At 47.5% G+C, this 18715-nt stretch overlaps 1 protein-coding gene across 1 annotated transcript; it reads right to left on the reverse strand.

The window, feature by feature from the left end:
* Positions 1–1321: 1321 nt before the first annotated feature.
* N7506_000196 (uncharacterized protein) lies at positions 1322–18546 on the reverse strand (the record flags this gene model as incomplete). Its single annotated transcript, XM_056949492.1, has 2 exons — positions 1322–1413; positions 18156–18546. The coding sequence occupies 2 exons, from the start codon at positions 18544–18546 to the stop codon at positions 1322–1324; spliced, it is 483 nt and encodes a 160-aa protein (XP_056815407.1).
* Positions 18547–18715: the final 169 nt, after the last annotated feature.

The following is an 18715-nucleotide window of genomic DNA, read 5'->3' on the forward strand; positions in this document are numbered from 1 at the left end:
TTCCCAATCTCCCACGGCCCCCAATAAGGTTGACGTCGATGTCTTTCTCGGCCAACAGCCTTTCGGTTATCTCATAGTAAGACGAGTAAGTAGACAGCTAAAGGGGCGTATTTCCATCTTTGTCTGTGCAGTTCACATTGGCACGTGAGTGACTCAGAAGCAAATCGACCACTTCAGGGCGATTGCTCTCGATGGCCAGATGGAGTGGCGTGTAGCCTCTCCGATCCTGGCTGTCTAGCGCCGGGTCTTTTCGTCTAAGAAGCCGTCGGACAGCAGCTACAGAACCATGGGCGACTGCTTGATGCAGCGGTAGCGCAGTGTCCCGTGATGATTGAGGTCCAAGAAACAAGTCGGAGTCAGGGTCTTTGGAAAGAATCATTTTCATCACGGGTCTATTGAATTGACGTGCCCAGGCCCACGGCGAGTCGCCTGAATCATCCTGTAGATCAGGGTTGCTACCTCTTGACAGCAGAAGATGTACGAACTCGTATAATGCTCGTGCTAAGAAGAGGTGGTGTAGACTTCTCACTGATCGTAATATTGAGTCACTAGGGAGGTTAATGCCACGAATGCGAGTTCGATGTCAAAGTGTTCATGGTTTGTGGTGAACGTGCTATTCATTCGCATGGAGACGTGCTACTACAGATATATGTAACACGAAGATCAAGCTAATTCCCAAAGTGATTCTTTATGTAGATATTTCGAAATCACCATGCGTCGGCTTGGCTCTAGATTTTACCAGCGATATATCACAACAATATTGTCCGTCAATAAGGACTTGACAAGGCTATTGGCCCAAGGAATAGATCATTTGGGTGGGGTCTTCCCAAAGTGGGACGAAATGTGCGCGAGGCGTGAGATACCGCCCGAGCGACTAACTCCGTTTGTCAACGCGTCCTCAATCCGCATTAACGGTCTGCTTATCAACGGGTTGACACAGTCACCATCCACAGATTGTTTTCAGAGCTGGTCACTGCTTTTCGAAGCTGGCCATGTTAAGAAAGTCATTCAACTGTTTACCAGAGCAGGCTCAACTGTTTAGAAAGCCGGTCAACTGTTTATGCACGCTCAGTCAACTGTTGAAGAAAACAGGCTCAACTGTTTATGAAAACATGCTCATTTTTTTTATCAATGCAGGCTCCAATATTCACCAACACTGGGTCAACTGTTTACGATTGCTCATTCAACCATAACAGGCTCGACCGTGTACGAAAAAAAGCTGAACTGTTTACCAAAGCTGGGCAACTGTTCACCGAAGCAGGCTGGTTGCCACCATGGACTATTGATTACTGCATCTACCCCGTCACCACCAACACCAACCTCAACAGTCATCTCGGTCTTCCTGACCTGTGAGACAGACGTGAATAATGCTTTCCTGCCCAAGTCTGATGGTCTTTGACCGAGCCGACCAGCCTGTACGTGTTTGTATACACCATGTGAGATCAGGTTCTAGACATGATACTACTATGCACGGCAAAATCTGTAACAGGAAAATTCTGGGTTTATTCGTTCTCTATACAATGCTACCTTGGAGTGAAACAGGCCCCGGAATGCGCTCTCAAGGCCCTGCTGTCAACCTCTTCGCCGGTGGCCCGGGCCTACATGACGTATCCATTGATGGGTGTGCAGGTCTTAGCTTCTTCAATTGCAAAGCGAGAATTGAATAGTGGTCCCTAGCACCACGAAGAGGTGCCTGCACTTCGCTAGAGTTCCTTGGTTTCGCAGCTTCCCCCTGCGGAGACTCTTGGTGTCGCAGATGTCCCTGCGGAGACTCTTGGTTTCGCAGATGTCCCTGCGGAGACTCTTGGTGTCGCAGATGTCCCTGCGAGGCGCTTTGTTGACGCAGGACCTAGTCTGCGGAGAACTTGGTAATGCAGCGGTCTCCTGCAGAGAACTTGTTAACGCAGCGGTCTCCTGCGGGTCTCACTTGTCATCACAGCGTCCCCCTGCGGAGTTCACTTGGTAACGCAGCGCCCCCCCTGCGAGGATTGTTGTTGACGCAGACCTATCCAGCGAAGCACCTTCTTACACTCGCGGGGCTCATGGCAGCGAGGGAGCACATTCTTACATCGCTGGGCTCGTCGCAGCGACAGCCGTGGTCACGGAAGCTCTCAGGCCCGTAGGCAAAAGAGGGACACCATGACACATCGGAGTGTGAGGACCGAAGTCCTGATTTTTTTGGGCTGGGAATCTGGCCCCTTTTATATCTTTTCGGCTACGTCTCTACCAAGGAACCAGTTGCGCAGAAGGTAGCGAGAATCACTGTCTTGTTATTGTCGTTGAAGACATTTGAACAACGTTGAAATGGTGTTAGGAGACTTTGTGGCCTACAGACTCAAGTTTCAACCTGGATTCATTGCGTTCAAAACCTGCGTTGAGTGTGGTGCACCACTTTCCTCAACTGTTGAAAAGAGACCGACACCGCAAGAATATGATTCTCACACCATTGAAATTGCAATTAAATCGCTCAACGCGGTGGCAGACTGCTCTGCCCGTTTTGACCATGGTCACTAGCCATGGTCACCGTCTGTTTCATGAGAGTTGAAGTGCTTCAACAGGTGCCGCAATAATGGATTGGACAATGTGGCAGGCAGTCACATTCGATTATACCGGATGTTGGCCATAGGACGTGCCTCCCATTGATCCCACTACAATCCTCTGCCTATTTCTAGTTTCGCGCTACTCGAACGGTACTTTTCTTTGTTGCTCGCAACCAACTGAGGTTGCCTCCCCTAAAACTTCTTCTACCTGTCGGTGCAGACACTATGAACATACTCCCAAATCCAGGGTATAAGTTGTTTTCCTTGATGGAGAATCGAAAGTCTAGACTTTGTTGGAAATCTCAGAATATAAACCCGAGTCCAGTTTCCAGGACAATGAAGTGAGTTATTTCAGCTACCATGGCTCACGAGCTAGATTCTCGTGATCGCCACCCCCTCGCCAGATTGCAACGCTGCTATCACACCGATGAGACCCTAGATACAAATAGCACCCAACGGACCAATCAAACACCGCACGTGACTTTAGACAGACGCAGGTGCGGTTCAGCGATGCAGATCCCAGGGACGACCCACGGGATAGTAGATCACGGAGGTTCTATTTGTGGCCCGCAGAAGAAATCGGAAGGATCTGCAAGGGTCCAGACACGATCCACAACCTAGTCTTGACGGGCCGTCAGAGTACAGATGGAACAGGTCTTTGTTGCTTGGGCAGTCGGTTGGGGCAGATGAGGTATTTGGAATGTCACAGACTTTTTGCAGCGAGATCCGATCCGCGGTTCAGTTGCCCTCGCAAGAGAGACAGGTCCTTCGTACAGGGGGAAGCTGCTGCTATCTTTATCTGGTCTATAGAACGTTCTAGAAGCTATGTCTTTTGTCTTGTATAAACCTTCCTCGTGCAAACTATACTCTTTTTGAGCCTGACCCATCCTCTCCATCTGCCAAATCCGATCGCTAATTTGATATCTCTAGCAGATGGCTTGTAGAAAATATGCTAACTATGGACAAGCCACATGAGGTAAAAAAATGTCTCCGATTTTTGGACTAGAACAGAGACATCGATTGGCTCCCGAACAAGGGTCGGCATTGTGGGCCGGCACTCCTACGGCCCTTAACTTTATTTCAATCACCTTGCGCATCTTGATCATGACGCTGAATGTAGGGGATCCTCCTGATAAAGTGTTGTGTCTTGCAATATCATATACATGATCCGACCGAGAAGTTGGTGATTCTGCCCTAGATCTCTTTTAGAGCTGCAGGGCTTAATTACAAGCAACCTAAAAGCGAGTGGAGCAGAGGCTTGTAGATAAGCTTTCCTCGAGGATCATTAATGACAACCGCATTCTCTCACCGAGCGACCTTTCCCATGGTTCATCGAAATTTAATTTCAGGACTCTGCGATTCATCGACCATCCCAGCCAACTTCTACGGTCTGTGGGATAACTTTAGTCAATCCATGACCTTGTGACCCCCTCGCTATTGTTTTGATTCCAAGGATGTTTGGATATATTGCGAACTATCTGAATTCATAAAAATAAATCCTCCGTCCCTAGCAACACCTAACAACCTTCATTCATTGAGATAGTTAGGATCGATGCTCGGAGATCACGATGTAGCGCGCATGCAATCAAACCGCTGGTAGCATGAACGTTCTGCTCAGCGGTATCTCAGCTTTGTCGCTGCACAAACACGATGCACATAGTCCCAAATCTGCGATAACGATCGTATTTCTTTATGTCGCGGATGGCTGAGCAGTGGCCTCGCGCCGCCTGATATGAACGATCAGTTTGTCACCAATAGTGGATAAAGGTCGATTCATACCTAGTCTCGAGCCCTTCTCCTCGGTTGACTCAATGCTATCGGTATGGATAGGGTCGGCGGTTAGAATTGTGTGAAACCATATTGCAGTGTTACTTTGGCCAGGACCTTTCTTTGGAAGCGCTTCCAATGAAGCTCTTCCGCCCACCGATCGACGAGCGGCTCCTGCCTGGCTTCTATTCTCTGAATGCTTAGGCAGTTTGGCACCAGTACCACGTTGCTTGCGCAGAATATGATATTTTTTCCCTCGTAGAGACTCAACGCTTCGGCGCACCTGATGTTGTTCATAATATGCGTCGGAGCGGGCTTTCCACGGCAACGCCCGGTGTGCATCGAGCCAGGAAAGAATGTTTTCCTCCTCCCATTCCGACCAGACAATTTCGCTGCGAGGGGACATAGTGCTCGCATGAACTAGCAGTAGTCAGAGAGACTTTTTGAGGCAATGGCACGGTTTGAATTCATGCGGATGGGAAAGGTGAGCTTAAACCCCCTTCAGGTCCCAGTGAAAATCTAAGATAGTACCGTGGGTTGGTTCATCAGAAACTTTCAAAAGCGCAACAAGATGACCCATGAACCCTTTTGGCGTGTCAATTCAGCGGGTTTGAGCTGTTACCTATCGACGCCGTACTTCAGACTCTCTCGAAGCCCCAGCGTTCGAACATATCCCTATCTACAGTAGCGAGCAAATTTTAATTTTGTGCTTCTAAAGACTGCTCTTGGATGTAGCTACTGTGCGTTGAAATGAAAACAGCAGCGAATTCTCAGACCGAGCCCCACTGGGTATTGAATAATGTAACATTAAACAGACTTTGGCGGCAAATACGCAAAGTTTCCCCACATTAAATAGAATGGCCTTTATGACTCATTGGCCAGAATGTATTCCAAAATAAGCGACAAGTGTGGGATGTGCAGATGGCAGACAATGCGTCTTGCAAAACCCGATTGCAACCTCCGATCTGATGATCCAGCTCTCTTTAAAAGCCTGAACGACACCTTTGACATTTGGCCATATTTGAAGACGTTTGTAATTCCAGCGTGACTCAGGTGCAATCATGGCTGGGATTCGAAAACTTCCGTACACTGATCACAGACAAAGCTTTCGGAGCCGATTACAGCGCGCTCTATCCCTGCCACCCTCCGAGTCTGAGATTATCCGGAGTCCGTCAAGGTCTGCGGCGGGTGATACTACAGAGGACGGGGCCTCTGTTCAAGAAAATGAGAACTTTGGCAACGAACGCATCGGTATCTCGGCGGATTATGACCAGGAATCTCCTTCACCACAAAGGTGTAGGAGCCCGAGATCCGAGAACGAACTAGAACTACCCCGACAGGATGATCTTTCGAGAGACTGCAGTATGATCGCCTTCCAATGTGTGGCTGAGTGAGTGCCACAATCATCTGAAATGATGTTTTGCGATACGTCTGCTTACAACATTAAGTCTAGATATCCGAACGAAGTTAGTCGTGCGACCGAGCGGAAAAGAACGAAGGCTGACTTTTTCCAGGTCCATGCAAAAGTCACTGGATAACCAGAACAGCTGGATTGCAACTATTCGCAGTGATCTGGAGGACATCCGCAGTCGTTTGGCGGTTGTGGAGACAACTATGGAGATGGTGGCCAAAGAGAGGGAGAACGATACTACAATGGGCAATACAACTAGGCGAACGCTTCGGTCACAGCAGTGATCTGGATCAAGATTTGATAAGGTGGAAGTTTAGATTCTAAAGCCTGGAGTCGGCCCTTGACGGTTGAGGTGCCATCATGCAATTGTAACTTCAGACCAATCCTATCTCACCGGAGCAGACTCTAACTTGAAGCTGTATATAACCGTAAGGCTGGGGAACATTAGACAAAACGTCGCTATAAATTCGGTATGACGAGACTAATTCTCTGGCCTCGTTGCTGATAGCTTGATAGCCGTATAATGATACGATAAGACAGGCTATCAAGGTTTTCGGGTGTTTAAGCACTTGACGATCATTTTAGCCACTCCCTGGCCCACTTGGATCCATTCTCAAGTCCCAGCGGTGGATCAATTGAGATGCATTGATTGGCCGTCGTACTTGTGGTAGAGTATTCCAAATCTTATGACCCGCGGATAGCCCGCTCAATTGAGTTTCAATAACTGTGGGTGGAACAAAGATGTACCATAGCCAAAAGCCAGCAGCGTAACCTGCCATTTGGGACTCGATTACCTGTGAAGTGACCAGAAAATCCTCGGACAGACCATGCACGCAAAAGAACTGAATTTCTCTTTATGAATCTCGCAGGGCCAAAAAACTCGACAGAGATGGGACTGCGCTACCTATTAAATGATCGGTGGAGACCGTGGTTGTGATCAGTCACATTCGATTGCTTTCCGGACGATCATGACCCACCGAGCTGTGGACCCTGCGCTAACCATATTCAGCGGCCACGGAATATTCTCCGAGGCTGCCCTTTGGCGGAACGAAAGTCTAATTAAGAAAACTGGTCGACGCATATCTATCTTTTACTATTCCATGAGACTGTGGTGGTACTGGTGAAGATTATGTTATGAGCTATCTATATGCGTAGTGGTCATATGAAATCGACTATGTGGTTCGCCACAACAAGCAGAACGGGCCCAAGCCCCAAGCCCTTCATTCTTCACACAAGCGATGCATACTGGTTGGTTGATTCTGGCGCTTGCTGGGTAGCAAGAGGATAATCACTCGATGCGGAGAACCCTGGAAGGGCATCGTGACCCAAAGACACCAGCGGACTGTACTGGTCGGGCCAAGTTCTGTGGATCACTCCAGAGCCCGGCAAGTAGGATGCCACTCTATAGTTGTGAAGGGATTCGATCGTGTTCCAGAACCGAGTGGTTGCCGATGTCAGCTCGCCATGCGCCTGATGCAGGACGGGCTGAATATCGTGCCATGAAATCTGGTCCTGCATAGTGGCGTTCACTGACTCCTGCTGCTGCTGAATCTGGCAGAGCTCTCTTTCAAGCCTCTGTTTTTCAACCAAGGCTTTGTCTTTTGTTGTGATTGCTTGCTGTAATTTCGAAATCTCCCGGGCCTTTTCATCATGCAGACGCTGGATGGACTGAGAATGATGGGCTCTTTCATCGGCTACCGCCCCAAGAGCGAGTTCAAACTCTTCTTGAATCTGATCCATCATATGCAGACATTCCCGATGGATTGCTCCGTCCTCTTTCTCCCTGGTGCTTTTCGTCACAGAATGTCCCTGGAAACGATGGTCAGCCAATAGCACACTGCGTAAGGAAGATCACATGATGACCTAGGGTACGGCAAGATACGAATAAGCGAGGGTAAGAGAGAGTGTGACATACCAGTTCTTTGCGTAGTTTCGCTACCGAGCTCAGAAGGCTACGGTCCGCCTTGGACGTAGAGCCCGCCGACCGGACAGAACAGGGCGAACCAGCACGCGACCTGCCCGAACGGGACTTTGCTTTGGCGGCAATGCGCTCTGCACTCCGAGGGGGCTTGGGGTCATTTGCCATATTGATTTCTTCGGTTGGAGGGGTTATTGTTGATTCAAGTAAGACGCAGGCAAACTGAAAAAGATGACTGAGTGAAGTAGGCCCCTGAGGTGCAACGGCTTTAAAGGTCTAGGTGGAGACCAAAGAAAGGACCTGAAACGAGGTGAAGGCGCTGTTAGCCCTTGCCAAGGCTTTATTTGCTAGCCTCTGGACCGTGGGCAGAGATGATCGATGAACCATCCTGCACACCGAACCCCATTCGATGCTAGCTCAAACTAGAAAAAAAATGAAAATAAATTAAAGAAAAGGAGAGAAGAGGACAAGAACAAAAAAGAAGAAAAACAAGCTTGCCAGTCCATTGTGGAGGAAGTGATCGGCCGGTCCGCGCTACATCCATCCAATCAGTGTTGTTTCAATACCGGCTGGGTTTGAAGACTCAGGGTCACTTTTGTACGAGAAGAGTACTCTTTGCCCTTATTATAGTTCACTTGATGTCTCTTGCACAGATATACATTCACGGTGTCATCTGATTACGATCAGCGATCCTCCCCCGCCACGTCTCTCATTGATGCACGCTGTTATATCAGAGGCAACATCTAAATTCTAAGCCGTTCTACGACAACAGAACCAAATTATGGTTCCCAGGACAACCATATGAGCAATTTCAGCTACCAAGGCTCATGATCTGGTCCCTCGTCCATTGCCACCTTCGCGAGGTTGCAACGCTACTATCACACTTCTGATGAGACCCTGGGTACATAAAACACCAGTTGGACCAATCAAGAAACGCGCATAAACATGGATCGACGCCGAGAATCTTCTGGGATGAAATTCCTAGTAATGACCCTTGGGACATTAGATCAAGGAGGTTCTATTTCTGGAATCGAGAAAAAAAGTGGCAGAACTTGGAAAAATCCAGGCAGGATCCAAAACCTTGAACTTAATGGTCCGTTGTCAACGAGTGGAAAGTTTTCGTTGCTAAGGATGTACGATTTAGACAGGTGAGATATTCGGAATATCACGCAATCTTCCCAGAGCAAAATGGTTAGCTAAAAAAAGCTGTGTTATCATGGTTCCCCAGAACCCTTTGGCCATTTGTCGGTTGCTACAATTCTGGTTCTTCATTCACGTAGTTTATAGAACGTTCTAGATGGTATCTATATCACTTTTCATCAGCCATCCCCAAATAAGCATATTCCCTTCCTATCCGATGTTTCCTCCCCTAGCCTTGCTTCAATATCTTCGCCAGTCTGGTAATACTTGCAGACAGCCTATATGAATTTAAGCTGTTATTGGAGGGAGCAGAGAATATTGTATAGATATCTTCGATTTCTGTACTACAGTTTGAGATCGATTGGCCTTAGATCGAAAATGTGGGTCCAAATTTGGACAGTCGAAAGGCCTACTATTTCCAACATCCTTCTCATCATTGCCAATATTCGGGATCGCGCGACCAATAAGATTCACTAACAACATTGCAGTCATTTCATAGAATACTAAATTCAACAGTTTGAGATGGTGATACAGGGATTCCTTTTCTCCAGTAAAATAGCTTGAAGTGTACTGGCAGCCATATTCATGATAGGTCTAGAAACCAGAAGCAGAAGACAGGATATAACCTTTCTGACTGGGTCGAAAGTTAAATCCTAATTTCCATGAATCATTGCAGTCTTCCCTCCAGTGTTCGGTTCCGTGATTCATAGAACAATAATTTTTCACGATAGTTTGACGATCGGCCGCCGCTGACCGTGGATCCCGCTCTGCGTTCCACGGTCGTTGTGATAGTAACCTCTAGTACGACTTGGATGGAAAGAGCCCTTTGTTCCAGCTGCGCAACAGCATGCCCTCTTCATACTGGCTGGAACAAAAAACGTCCCAATAAACAAGATTGGGCGAGGATCGAGGATCAATCATATGCGTCGCAGCTCTACAGTATAGACAACTCTGTTGTCGACCCACCTCCCCAGTTTAAACCATTCAAGGCTCTTGAGCTCTAGCTGATAAGTGTTCTAAGAACTTCAGAGCCTTTTAGGAGATCACTGGCTATTATGTCAAGATCTCATTTCGCGGACACTCACCTCTTGGTTCCATGAGAAACTTATAAAACCTGCTGCTGCTCCCACCCATCACCTTTCATTAGAAAATTCCTTCTACTCGTGTCAAGTGCTACCAGATCATGGACACGGTCATAACCAGCCTCCCCCAAAAGTGGGAGCCATCCTTGTGGAGAACATCTCAATTATTCAGACTGTGTCCATGTTCTCGATCGGCGCATACAATGCTCTAGAAACCGCAATTGTCGCATTCGATACTTTCAAAAAATATCGCAGTCTGTATTTCTGGAGTATACAGGTTGCATCCTGGGGAATCCTGGTGCACGCCCTTCCTGCCATGGCTCGCTTCGTTTCTCAAGCATCCAATCTCGCGACGTCAATCCCCTTCATGATCGGATGGTACGCGATGGTTACCGGCCAAGCCGTCGTACTGTACTCGCGTCTGCACCTCCTCGTCTCCAATATGAGAAATATGCGTTGGGTTCTATGGATGATCGTCATCAACGCCTGCCTTCTACATATTCCTATGACCGTCCTCTTCTTCGGTGTCAACAACGGTGATACACATTTCGCTCGCCCTGCGGCGATATTCGACCGAATCCAATTGACGGACTTCTGCATACAAGATTTCGTCATCGGTGGTATCTACATTTACGAAGCAGTTGGTGCTTTCAAGTTGATCGGTACAATTCGCGGTCGCAACAGCCGCAGCGCAATCATCCATTTATTTTGGATCAACATTCTTGTCGTATTCCTGAATATCCTACTCATCCTGGCAGAATACAAGCTCCACTACATTCAGGTGAGCTTTAAGACTGTGGTGTACAGCATCAAGCTGAAGTTGGAGTTTTCTGTGCTCAATCGTCTTAGCTTGGCGGTTCTCCCCTGCACCTGCAAGCGTGAATCCACGGAGCGGGGCCGGCCAAGTGATCAGGACATCTTTAATAGACGCCTTCCACAGACAACTGTGGGACCAGAGATGGCATTGCAACCTGCAGTTGCCCCAGGAGAGATATCACGCCATTGTTTGCTACCAGGCTGCCTCTATGGGCATCAGGCAGCGCCACGAGAATTGTCCAGCGAGAGTACCATATGCCTTGGAGACATTGCATACTCAGGAACCCTCCCCGATAGCCACTCAAGCACCCATCCGACTGGATCATCGGAATCTTTACCGGCACTGGAACTGAGTCTATCTGAATTTTCACCAAAGTTCGATATCTGAGCGTTCTGGCAAAGATGAAGGCTGGGTGTTGCTGGGCTTGTGGAATGAGCAGCGGAGGTGCGGGTGGTGGTGGTGGTAGTGGTGACACATGACCAGGTATAGCCGTGCTAGCTAGCTAGCAACAGCTCGGCCGTGGCGCTTGATTTGAAGTCTTTTCAGACTGAATAACTGGTAAATCTTTTCAGAGGCAATGCGACTTGCGCCCGCCATGTGATTGTGGTCTGTATCGATATGTCGGAGCAATAGGTCAGTGAGATTTTCGGAGAACGAGATTGAATAAAAAGGCAATACACAAGACTGCGAGATAGAAGTAGCATACGAAACAAGAACTGTACTATTCACACCCAAGCTTGCCGTCAAACAATGTTGGGAATTGTCCTGTCTGGTTCAACCCACCGGATGTAGCCTGGTCGAGCCGCCAGGCTACGGCCCTGAATTTGTGTCTACTACATCCGTCCGAGAAGATGCATATGGGTACCAGAGAGGCTCTAGATTAGAGAAAGACAGTTCTTATAAGATTATTCAAGAGCGATTGGCAAATTCTGTGGAGTACCATTGATTCCTACAATGTTTTCCTTGTCAGACAGCGAATTTATTGCATGTCCCTTTGGTCGACATGAGGTTGATCCTATCCATAGAGATATCACGGGAAAATAGCTTTGGCAGCCATCAAAATTGCAAGCTGATCGACTGGAAGTTTCAGGAGGCGCCTTGTACGAAGAATTGCCAAGAGCGACACTTGTTGACAACCCGGTAGTCCCACGGCTTCGTCTATGGGCTGTCTGGAGATGCATGGATTGGTGTAGGATGATAAGACATCTTGGAATCGAATTAGTATCTGCATAGCGACGAAATGGATAACAAAGAGAAACTTGCTAGTTGGTTTTGGGAAAGAGGCCAATCTTTTGTGTTCGATGTCAAAATGAAAATCTTCCCAGATTTCTTCATGCGAAGAACAATATGTATGTCGGCACCGCATTCTGAGCTATACTCAGACGCTTTTTTGAAAAGTGTCCTTCGTCTTGTGCGCGCCTTTTGATTGACTGCGTCTGCTAGGTTGGTTTCCGATTTTGGCGGAACGACCATATTGTCGCCTGTGGCTAGTTATTCCAGCAGATAGGAAATGAAAAGATCAGATCAAAAAACAGCCAAACAGTCGATCAAAACTCGAAATTTTCAGTAGTGACTTGATAGATAAATGGTGGTCCATAGCAAACCCTGCACTTATGTGAATGGGGGACTCAAGGGTAGTAGGACAGTAGCGTTCGCAGTGTAAGCGAAAACCAGGGCATGGACGTATTGTTGAACTGCTCTCGGATTTCACAACGACTGGTGAGTTGTCGCGACTCAGTTGAATGAGGGCTTCCACTTCACTTTAGGCAATGCGAGAACTCTTTTAGTACAGTTGGCTCACCGCTTCCTTTCAACGAATACAACCACCAGTGTTTGAAAACCAAGTTTTTGTGATGATTGGCGGCAGCACATCTTGAGGCGAAAGACTAGCAGAGCTAGGTTTTAATGTGACTTTCTGGTGGACTCAAATATCCGCGGCAGCCACGGCAGTTCAGGCGTCCTCTCCACCCACATACGTTGTGAATATATATCAAGCCGTAGCTGATCCTGTCATAGTCTTCAGCTACCCGATTTCGAAATCAGCTTTTACCGCCGAAGATCATCTCACCTCCTGCTATGATATTCGTGAAATGGCAGCTGCGTTTTCGCCTGTCTATGCGCACCTGAAAATGACTTCACCCGAGCCCTACAGTAGAGACACAATTAACAACTCGCCACTGGCTGCAGATGGTAGTGATTTTCCTTGCAAGCTACAACCAGGCGCCTTTCATGCCCCGACAGAAGAATCGATTTATTGGGCCGGGCAGAATAACACCATCAAGCTTCTGGGCAGCGCCACCCATGGTGGAGGGTCTTGCCAGGTGAGCCTCACCAGTGATCGCGAGCCGACAAAGAGATCGGAATGGAAAGTCATCAAGTCCTACGAAGGAGGATGCCCCGCAAGTGTACCCGGCATTCTTCCTGGTGATGCCACGTCGGACCATTCCCTCCAACTCCACTTCGCGATTCCCAAGGGAATTGAGCCCGGGAAATACACCTTGGCCTGGACGTGGTTCAATCGTATCGGCAATCGTGAGATGTACATGAACTGCGCACCCATCACTGTGGCCAATGACTCACCCTCGAATGCGTTCGACGACACGCCCAAACAATCGCCTGCTTTTCCTCCTATGTTCGTTGCCAATATCAACGGTTGCATGACCAGAGAGAATGTAGACATCAGGTTTCCTTCGCCTGGAAGTATTGTTGAATATAATGGCAACAGAAACAACCTCCCGGAAGAGAGCGAACCGGTGTGCAGCGGAAATCCTACATTCGGTCCAATTCAAGTCACCGATCCAGCCGACACCGGCGCGGCAGATTCCATGACTGAAAATTCCCACTCAACGTGTTGTTCCTGTGGCTGCCAGGGTAACTAGACTTATATCAGCGGCCGAACGATGGGGTCCTTGCAGCTTTGAGCTATATAGACTGGAGAGACCCGATTATTTAGCTTAATCAAAATGGCCTGCAAAGTACAAAGTCCACATAAGTAGCTACCATCATAGACTTAGTCTACAATGTTCCATCTATCGTTCTGGATTACAAATTTGGTCTCAACATTCTCGCTTCAGCACGGCATTGTGCGAAACAATGATAGTATCTTGCTCGACCGGTATGATCATGCAGAAAAGAAAAACAGAGGCATCGCACTTCTCATCCTACACAAAGTGCAACCACAATAGACGACAAAGAAGCGCTAATGGACTGAGATCGGTCGCTCACATAAGCAACGATTGGTTCTAACAACAGGCCACATGTTAAGTGAGCGTTTGTGGATTAGTCGGGGAGCACTTTCAAACTAAGACAAGTCTATCGTTGAAAACGCGTTTGTAAACTACCACCTGCGAAACGTGCTTTGTCTATTGAACTTCCCCTCCTAACTTGCTTATGTACCACACATATAGTATCCGAGCAGCAAAGATGAAAGACAGGATCGCGAGATCTTTCTGGATAGGCCTTCAAGCAAAGAGCCAAGCCAACACCAATGAGTTCATCGTTCAGCAACGAGCATAGTAAGATTTGATACCGTGATACGCAGTCTTGTTGGCTACACTGACCAACAACTTCAACTCCCCCTCGCATGTTGCTCGGGTGAAGATGGTATTCTGTCACATTAGCTGAGAATCTGGTGACATGGAAGAATGAACTGACCTGCAAGAGTTCGTCAACCGATATACTTTCCAGCTGGCAAGGCAAGTCTTTGATCTCGGGTTCCCATTCGTAGGTAGGGTTCCTCAGCATCAATTTGGTGACAACATCAGCTAGAGCGCATAGTTTCATTGTCGCAGGATTCATTTCTGATTCATGGATCTGGCAGCTATTTTCGGCCCCGACTAGTGAATGTCAGTCTTTGTAGTTACTAATCATATAAGTGGATGCCTCACTGATCTTGACATCACCAGGCTGTGTAAGCAGGACTGTTTCCGGGCCCAGGGTAGCGAGTGCTCTTCCAAGCCCGCGCAGATATTGTATTCCTTCCAATACCTATTCTGAGTTAGCTGCAGCTGCATCTGCAAGATTCTTGTGTTTGACTCACCGGTTTGACAATTCCAAGCAGTTCATCGTTGGTAATTGAGCAGCTGGAGGCTAAAATGTGGCTGACTGACACTTCCGTTGGCTCCCAGACCAACGTGCAGGATGCATCCTGATGGTAACATTCGATCAGCCTCAAGAAACTTGGATGAGAGATTTGTTCCATCAGTTCTAGGAAACCTGTAGCGGGCGAGAACTGTTGTTTGAGTTCTTGGATATGCACCAACTCTTCTTTCATCGTCTTGTGTCGGGCAAAGATCAGAGATCGATCTTGCGATGATGCAGCAACAGGTTCGAAAGTATCCCATGGGTTTTGGTTCAGCTGTGGGATCTTTCGCTTTGGGCGATCCGGGAGTGATTTCTTCAAACTGAGGGCGATTGCGGCGGCAATCATTTTCTGACTCGGCGAGGGTTGAATATCCGGAGAAGCAATTGGTTTTGAACTCGGGTGCTCCTGGAAGAAAGCAGATTGATCAACCCACACAGTCGGAGGCCGACTAGGGCTGACCTGATTGTCCTTCATCTTTGTGTGTGGTTTTGGCGACTTATGGAAAAGGGCAGTGGGAATTACACTGGAATTTATATCGCCAAAGCTTGATTTCTACATGCCCCTTTGGCCCTCATCACGATGGCACTTGGTCACGACATCATATTACCATGTCACTGCAACTTAAAAGTGATATCCCGCAAATTAGCAGGCTATGGTGAACTCTTGATGATCTATATCAATCACAATCGGTTGATGTTTCAACGATTTCGCTTGGTGGCTTGCTTTGCATCAGAAAGCAGGTCTTGAATGCTATTTTCTGCGACCTCACCAGCCCTCACTCTATTTTGGTGCTCAAACTATCGCACAAATTGCTCTGAGTTAAGAATTATGCTCTTTGTCAAAGTCTGTTTAAACAAAGGCAAACTCAGTTGGCATTGTTCCTGGCCATGTGTAATACAAGCTGCAAATAAGCCCAAATTGTATCATCCCAAGGGAGAGAAAAGAATTCCAAGCGCTGGACCAAACGACGCTGATAGACTCGCGTGTATATTGAAGTTTCTCACTAGGCACAAAAACCATTCTATGAACTGCCCTGTATATCCTAGGAGCAATGATAATAGGGGTCTTCTAGCTTGCTAACAATCCTCCCCCTTTCACAGGCATGCTATTGGAAAAGAATAGCCCCACTGCGTGAGATACTTTTTTCACGTATAACTTTACCTGCATTCTTTACCGTTTCGCAGGCTATTATAGTATGGACATAAAGGGGTCTAATGCGAAGGCAGCGAGAGTAGTTGTAGTAAGTTTTGAAAAATGACGACACAGCCTCCTCGATTCCTAGGATTACTTGTGAGGCTCAATTCATGTAGTGCAGGGAGTGTTATGGGCTATGCCCCGTACAGTAATTTCTGTAAATTTTGACATAAATAGTACTCCTCTTCTCCGTTTGAGCCGATAGATCTCATGTCTCCAGCATCAATCCAAGCTCTCCAAGATGACATCTGAGCGTTTCCCTCGAGCACTGTGAGTTTCTATCTGATAAGACCTGATCCCAGCTAACACTTGACAGATCGATTAAAGACTTGCTGTTGCCCCCAGAAGATGCCGGAAAGCAGCAAACGACCGCTGTGCCACCGGGATCTCCAGAAGTAGCCCTTGTGACCCGGAGCGTCGATCTCGAAGAGGAGAAGCCAGCTACTTCCGCTAATGCGAAGAGGATTCCTTTCAAATGGGAAGACTCCGGTTCACGCGCCGCAGCGAATAAACGGAAGCACCAGACTCTGGCATCACAAAGGCGTCGCAATCGAGCCAAGGAGAACCTTAACTTGATGGCGGATGTCGACGCGTACTCGCGTGAGGCTGGCAAGCTGTCGTACCTGGTGATGCAGCAAAGAGCTCAATTGCTCGTCCTGAATGGATTCAAGGAGCTAGTGTTGGCCAAGCAGACAGATCGTGCCATGGAAGTTCTGGGCCGTCATCCACAGGTAGTTTCTGCTTACGTCTTCAAGGCTAGATGTCTTCTAACCACTTCCCTAGCCACCAATGTTAGCTTCTAATACATACGGATTCATCGCACAGTTTGTCAGATATTGTGGCAGCTACCTTGCTTCAATAACGTGGAGTGACCCTTGTATGGATTTTGAAGTACAATACAAGGACGGAACAGCAGGGCAGGTGCGATGGCGAATAACGACGCCATTGAAGCTGCAGGTCACGCGCGCTCTCGACGTCCAGGAGGGAATGCAAAAAGCCGACCTTGCTAGGAGTTTTTTGCCTACGGCAGAGTGGACTTTTTTCGAAAGTCTGAATATCACCAAGACAAATGCTATGCTCTTGGTTTTCGAATAGGATGAACTTACGTTGGGACGCTCCCATGGACTCTGGCGTTTCCTACAGCGTTGCACATTTTCTATAGGTTGGGAAAACAGCATAGCCACTCTGATTCAGTTGATGAAGCATGGCATCTTTTTCATCAAATATCGCAACGATCTTCACCGGTATGATCCTTTTCTACAGACTGATGAATCATAGACTTTGACAAATAAGCGCGGTTAGAAAAATCAAATAACACAAGCCCAGTCCACGAACTATCGCCAAAGATGGCGCATTTCCTGACGCTTCAGCAGCAGGCAAGTCGGGCACTGTCACGACCTCCACAGTGCTAGCCGTTGGCAGAGTGAATGTTGGGATGATCAAAGTCAATGGCACGAAGGCATTGTTCCAGGCTATCGTTCCCGTCGAGTTCGTGCTTTGAGTGGTCGCCATTTTGTTTCTGACCCAGATGTTGGTGGTAGGGTCGCTCTCAGAGTCGCCTGTAAAATTTCGATGTTATAACTTGTCAATCTTGCAACATAGCATTGCAATGGGCATAAATCAAGATACTTACTTAGCTTGTGTATGTGAAGTTAGCTAAAAGATAATGTAGCGTCCGATGAATTTAATTCGGCCTCCCAATGGTACACGTACGGCTCTCCGAACTAGACCTTATCTTAGCTATTAATGATATGGGTGGAAATGAGATTCTCGTGGAACTTTTACCTTACCTGGCTATTATCGTCTATTATCGTGAAGGTAATCCCTCTTCAGGTAGTCGTTGTGGAATTGAGGAGCCAAAGGTATTCCAAGAGAATAATAGTGAGGACTCGAGCGGGGCATGAACTCACATTTATGTGGTCGTTTTAGCTCAGTTATGTCTTGAACTCTGAATGAAATGAGAGGAAACCGCTAGAGCTACCGTTGTCCCTTGCACATGGGCATCAACAGTAGGCTATATCATTGCGTTGAACATGATTCCTCGAACTAGACATTGTGTGCAGAGTTCCGGTATACATTCAAGGTGTCGAACCTATTATAACCCTATGTACTATGCTGTGCACTATCTCTCGAAGGTGGTCACCTTACCATCTTCACCATCTTCACCATCTTCACCATCTTCACCATCTTCACCATCTTCACCATCTTCACCATCTTCACCATCTTCACCATCTTCACCATCTTCACCATCTTCACCATCTTCACCATCTTCACCATCTTCACCATCTTCACCATCTTCACCATCTTCACCATCTTCACCATCTTCACCATCTTCACCATCTTCACCATCTTCACCATCTTCACCATCTTCACCATCTTCACCATCTTCACCATCTTCACCATCTTCACCATCTTCACCATCTTCACCATCTTCACCATCTTCACCATCTTCACCATCTTCACCATCTTCACCATCTTCACCATCTTCACCATCTTCACCATCTTCACCATCTTCACCATCTTCACCATCTTCACCATCTTCACCATCTTCACCATCTTCACCATCCTCACCATCTTTACTTCGCTCTCTCATGTTGCCATGTTCTCTTACGGGCTGTTAGTTCCTTAGTGCTTGTTATCGTACTATTTGCTCGTTGTGTCTCAAAACCCCTTACCTTGGGGAATTGAGTCGGTCACTCCTCGAGTACAATCACACCGGCCTTTCGTACAAGAATAGCAGATTCATATCACCCGTGAAAGCT

This window comes from Penicillium brevicompactum (genome assembly GCF_028827555.1).
Source record: "Penicillium brevicompactum strain IBT 35665 chromosome Unknown utg000001l_segment0_segment0, whole genome shotgun sequence".
In the NCBI taxonomy this organism is placed as follows: Eukaryota; Fungi; Ascomycota; class Eurotiomycetes; order Eurotiales; family Aspergillaceae; genus Penicillium; species Penicillium brevicompactum.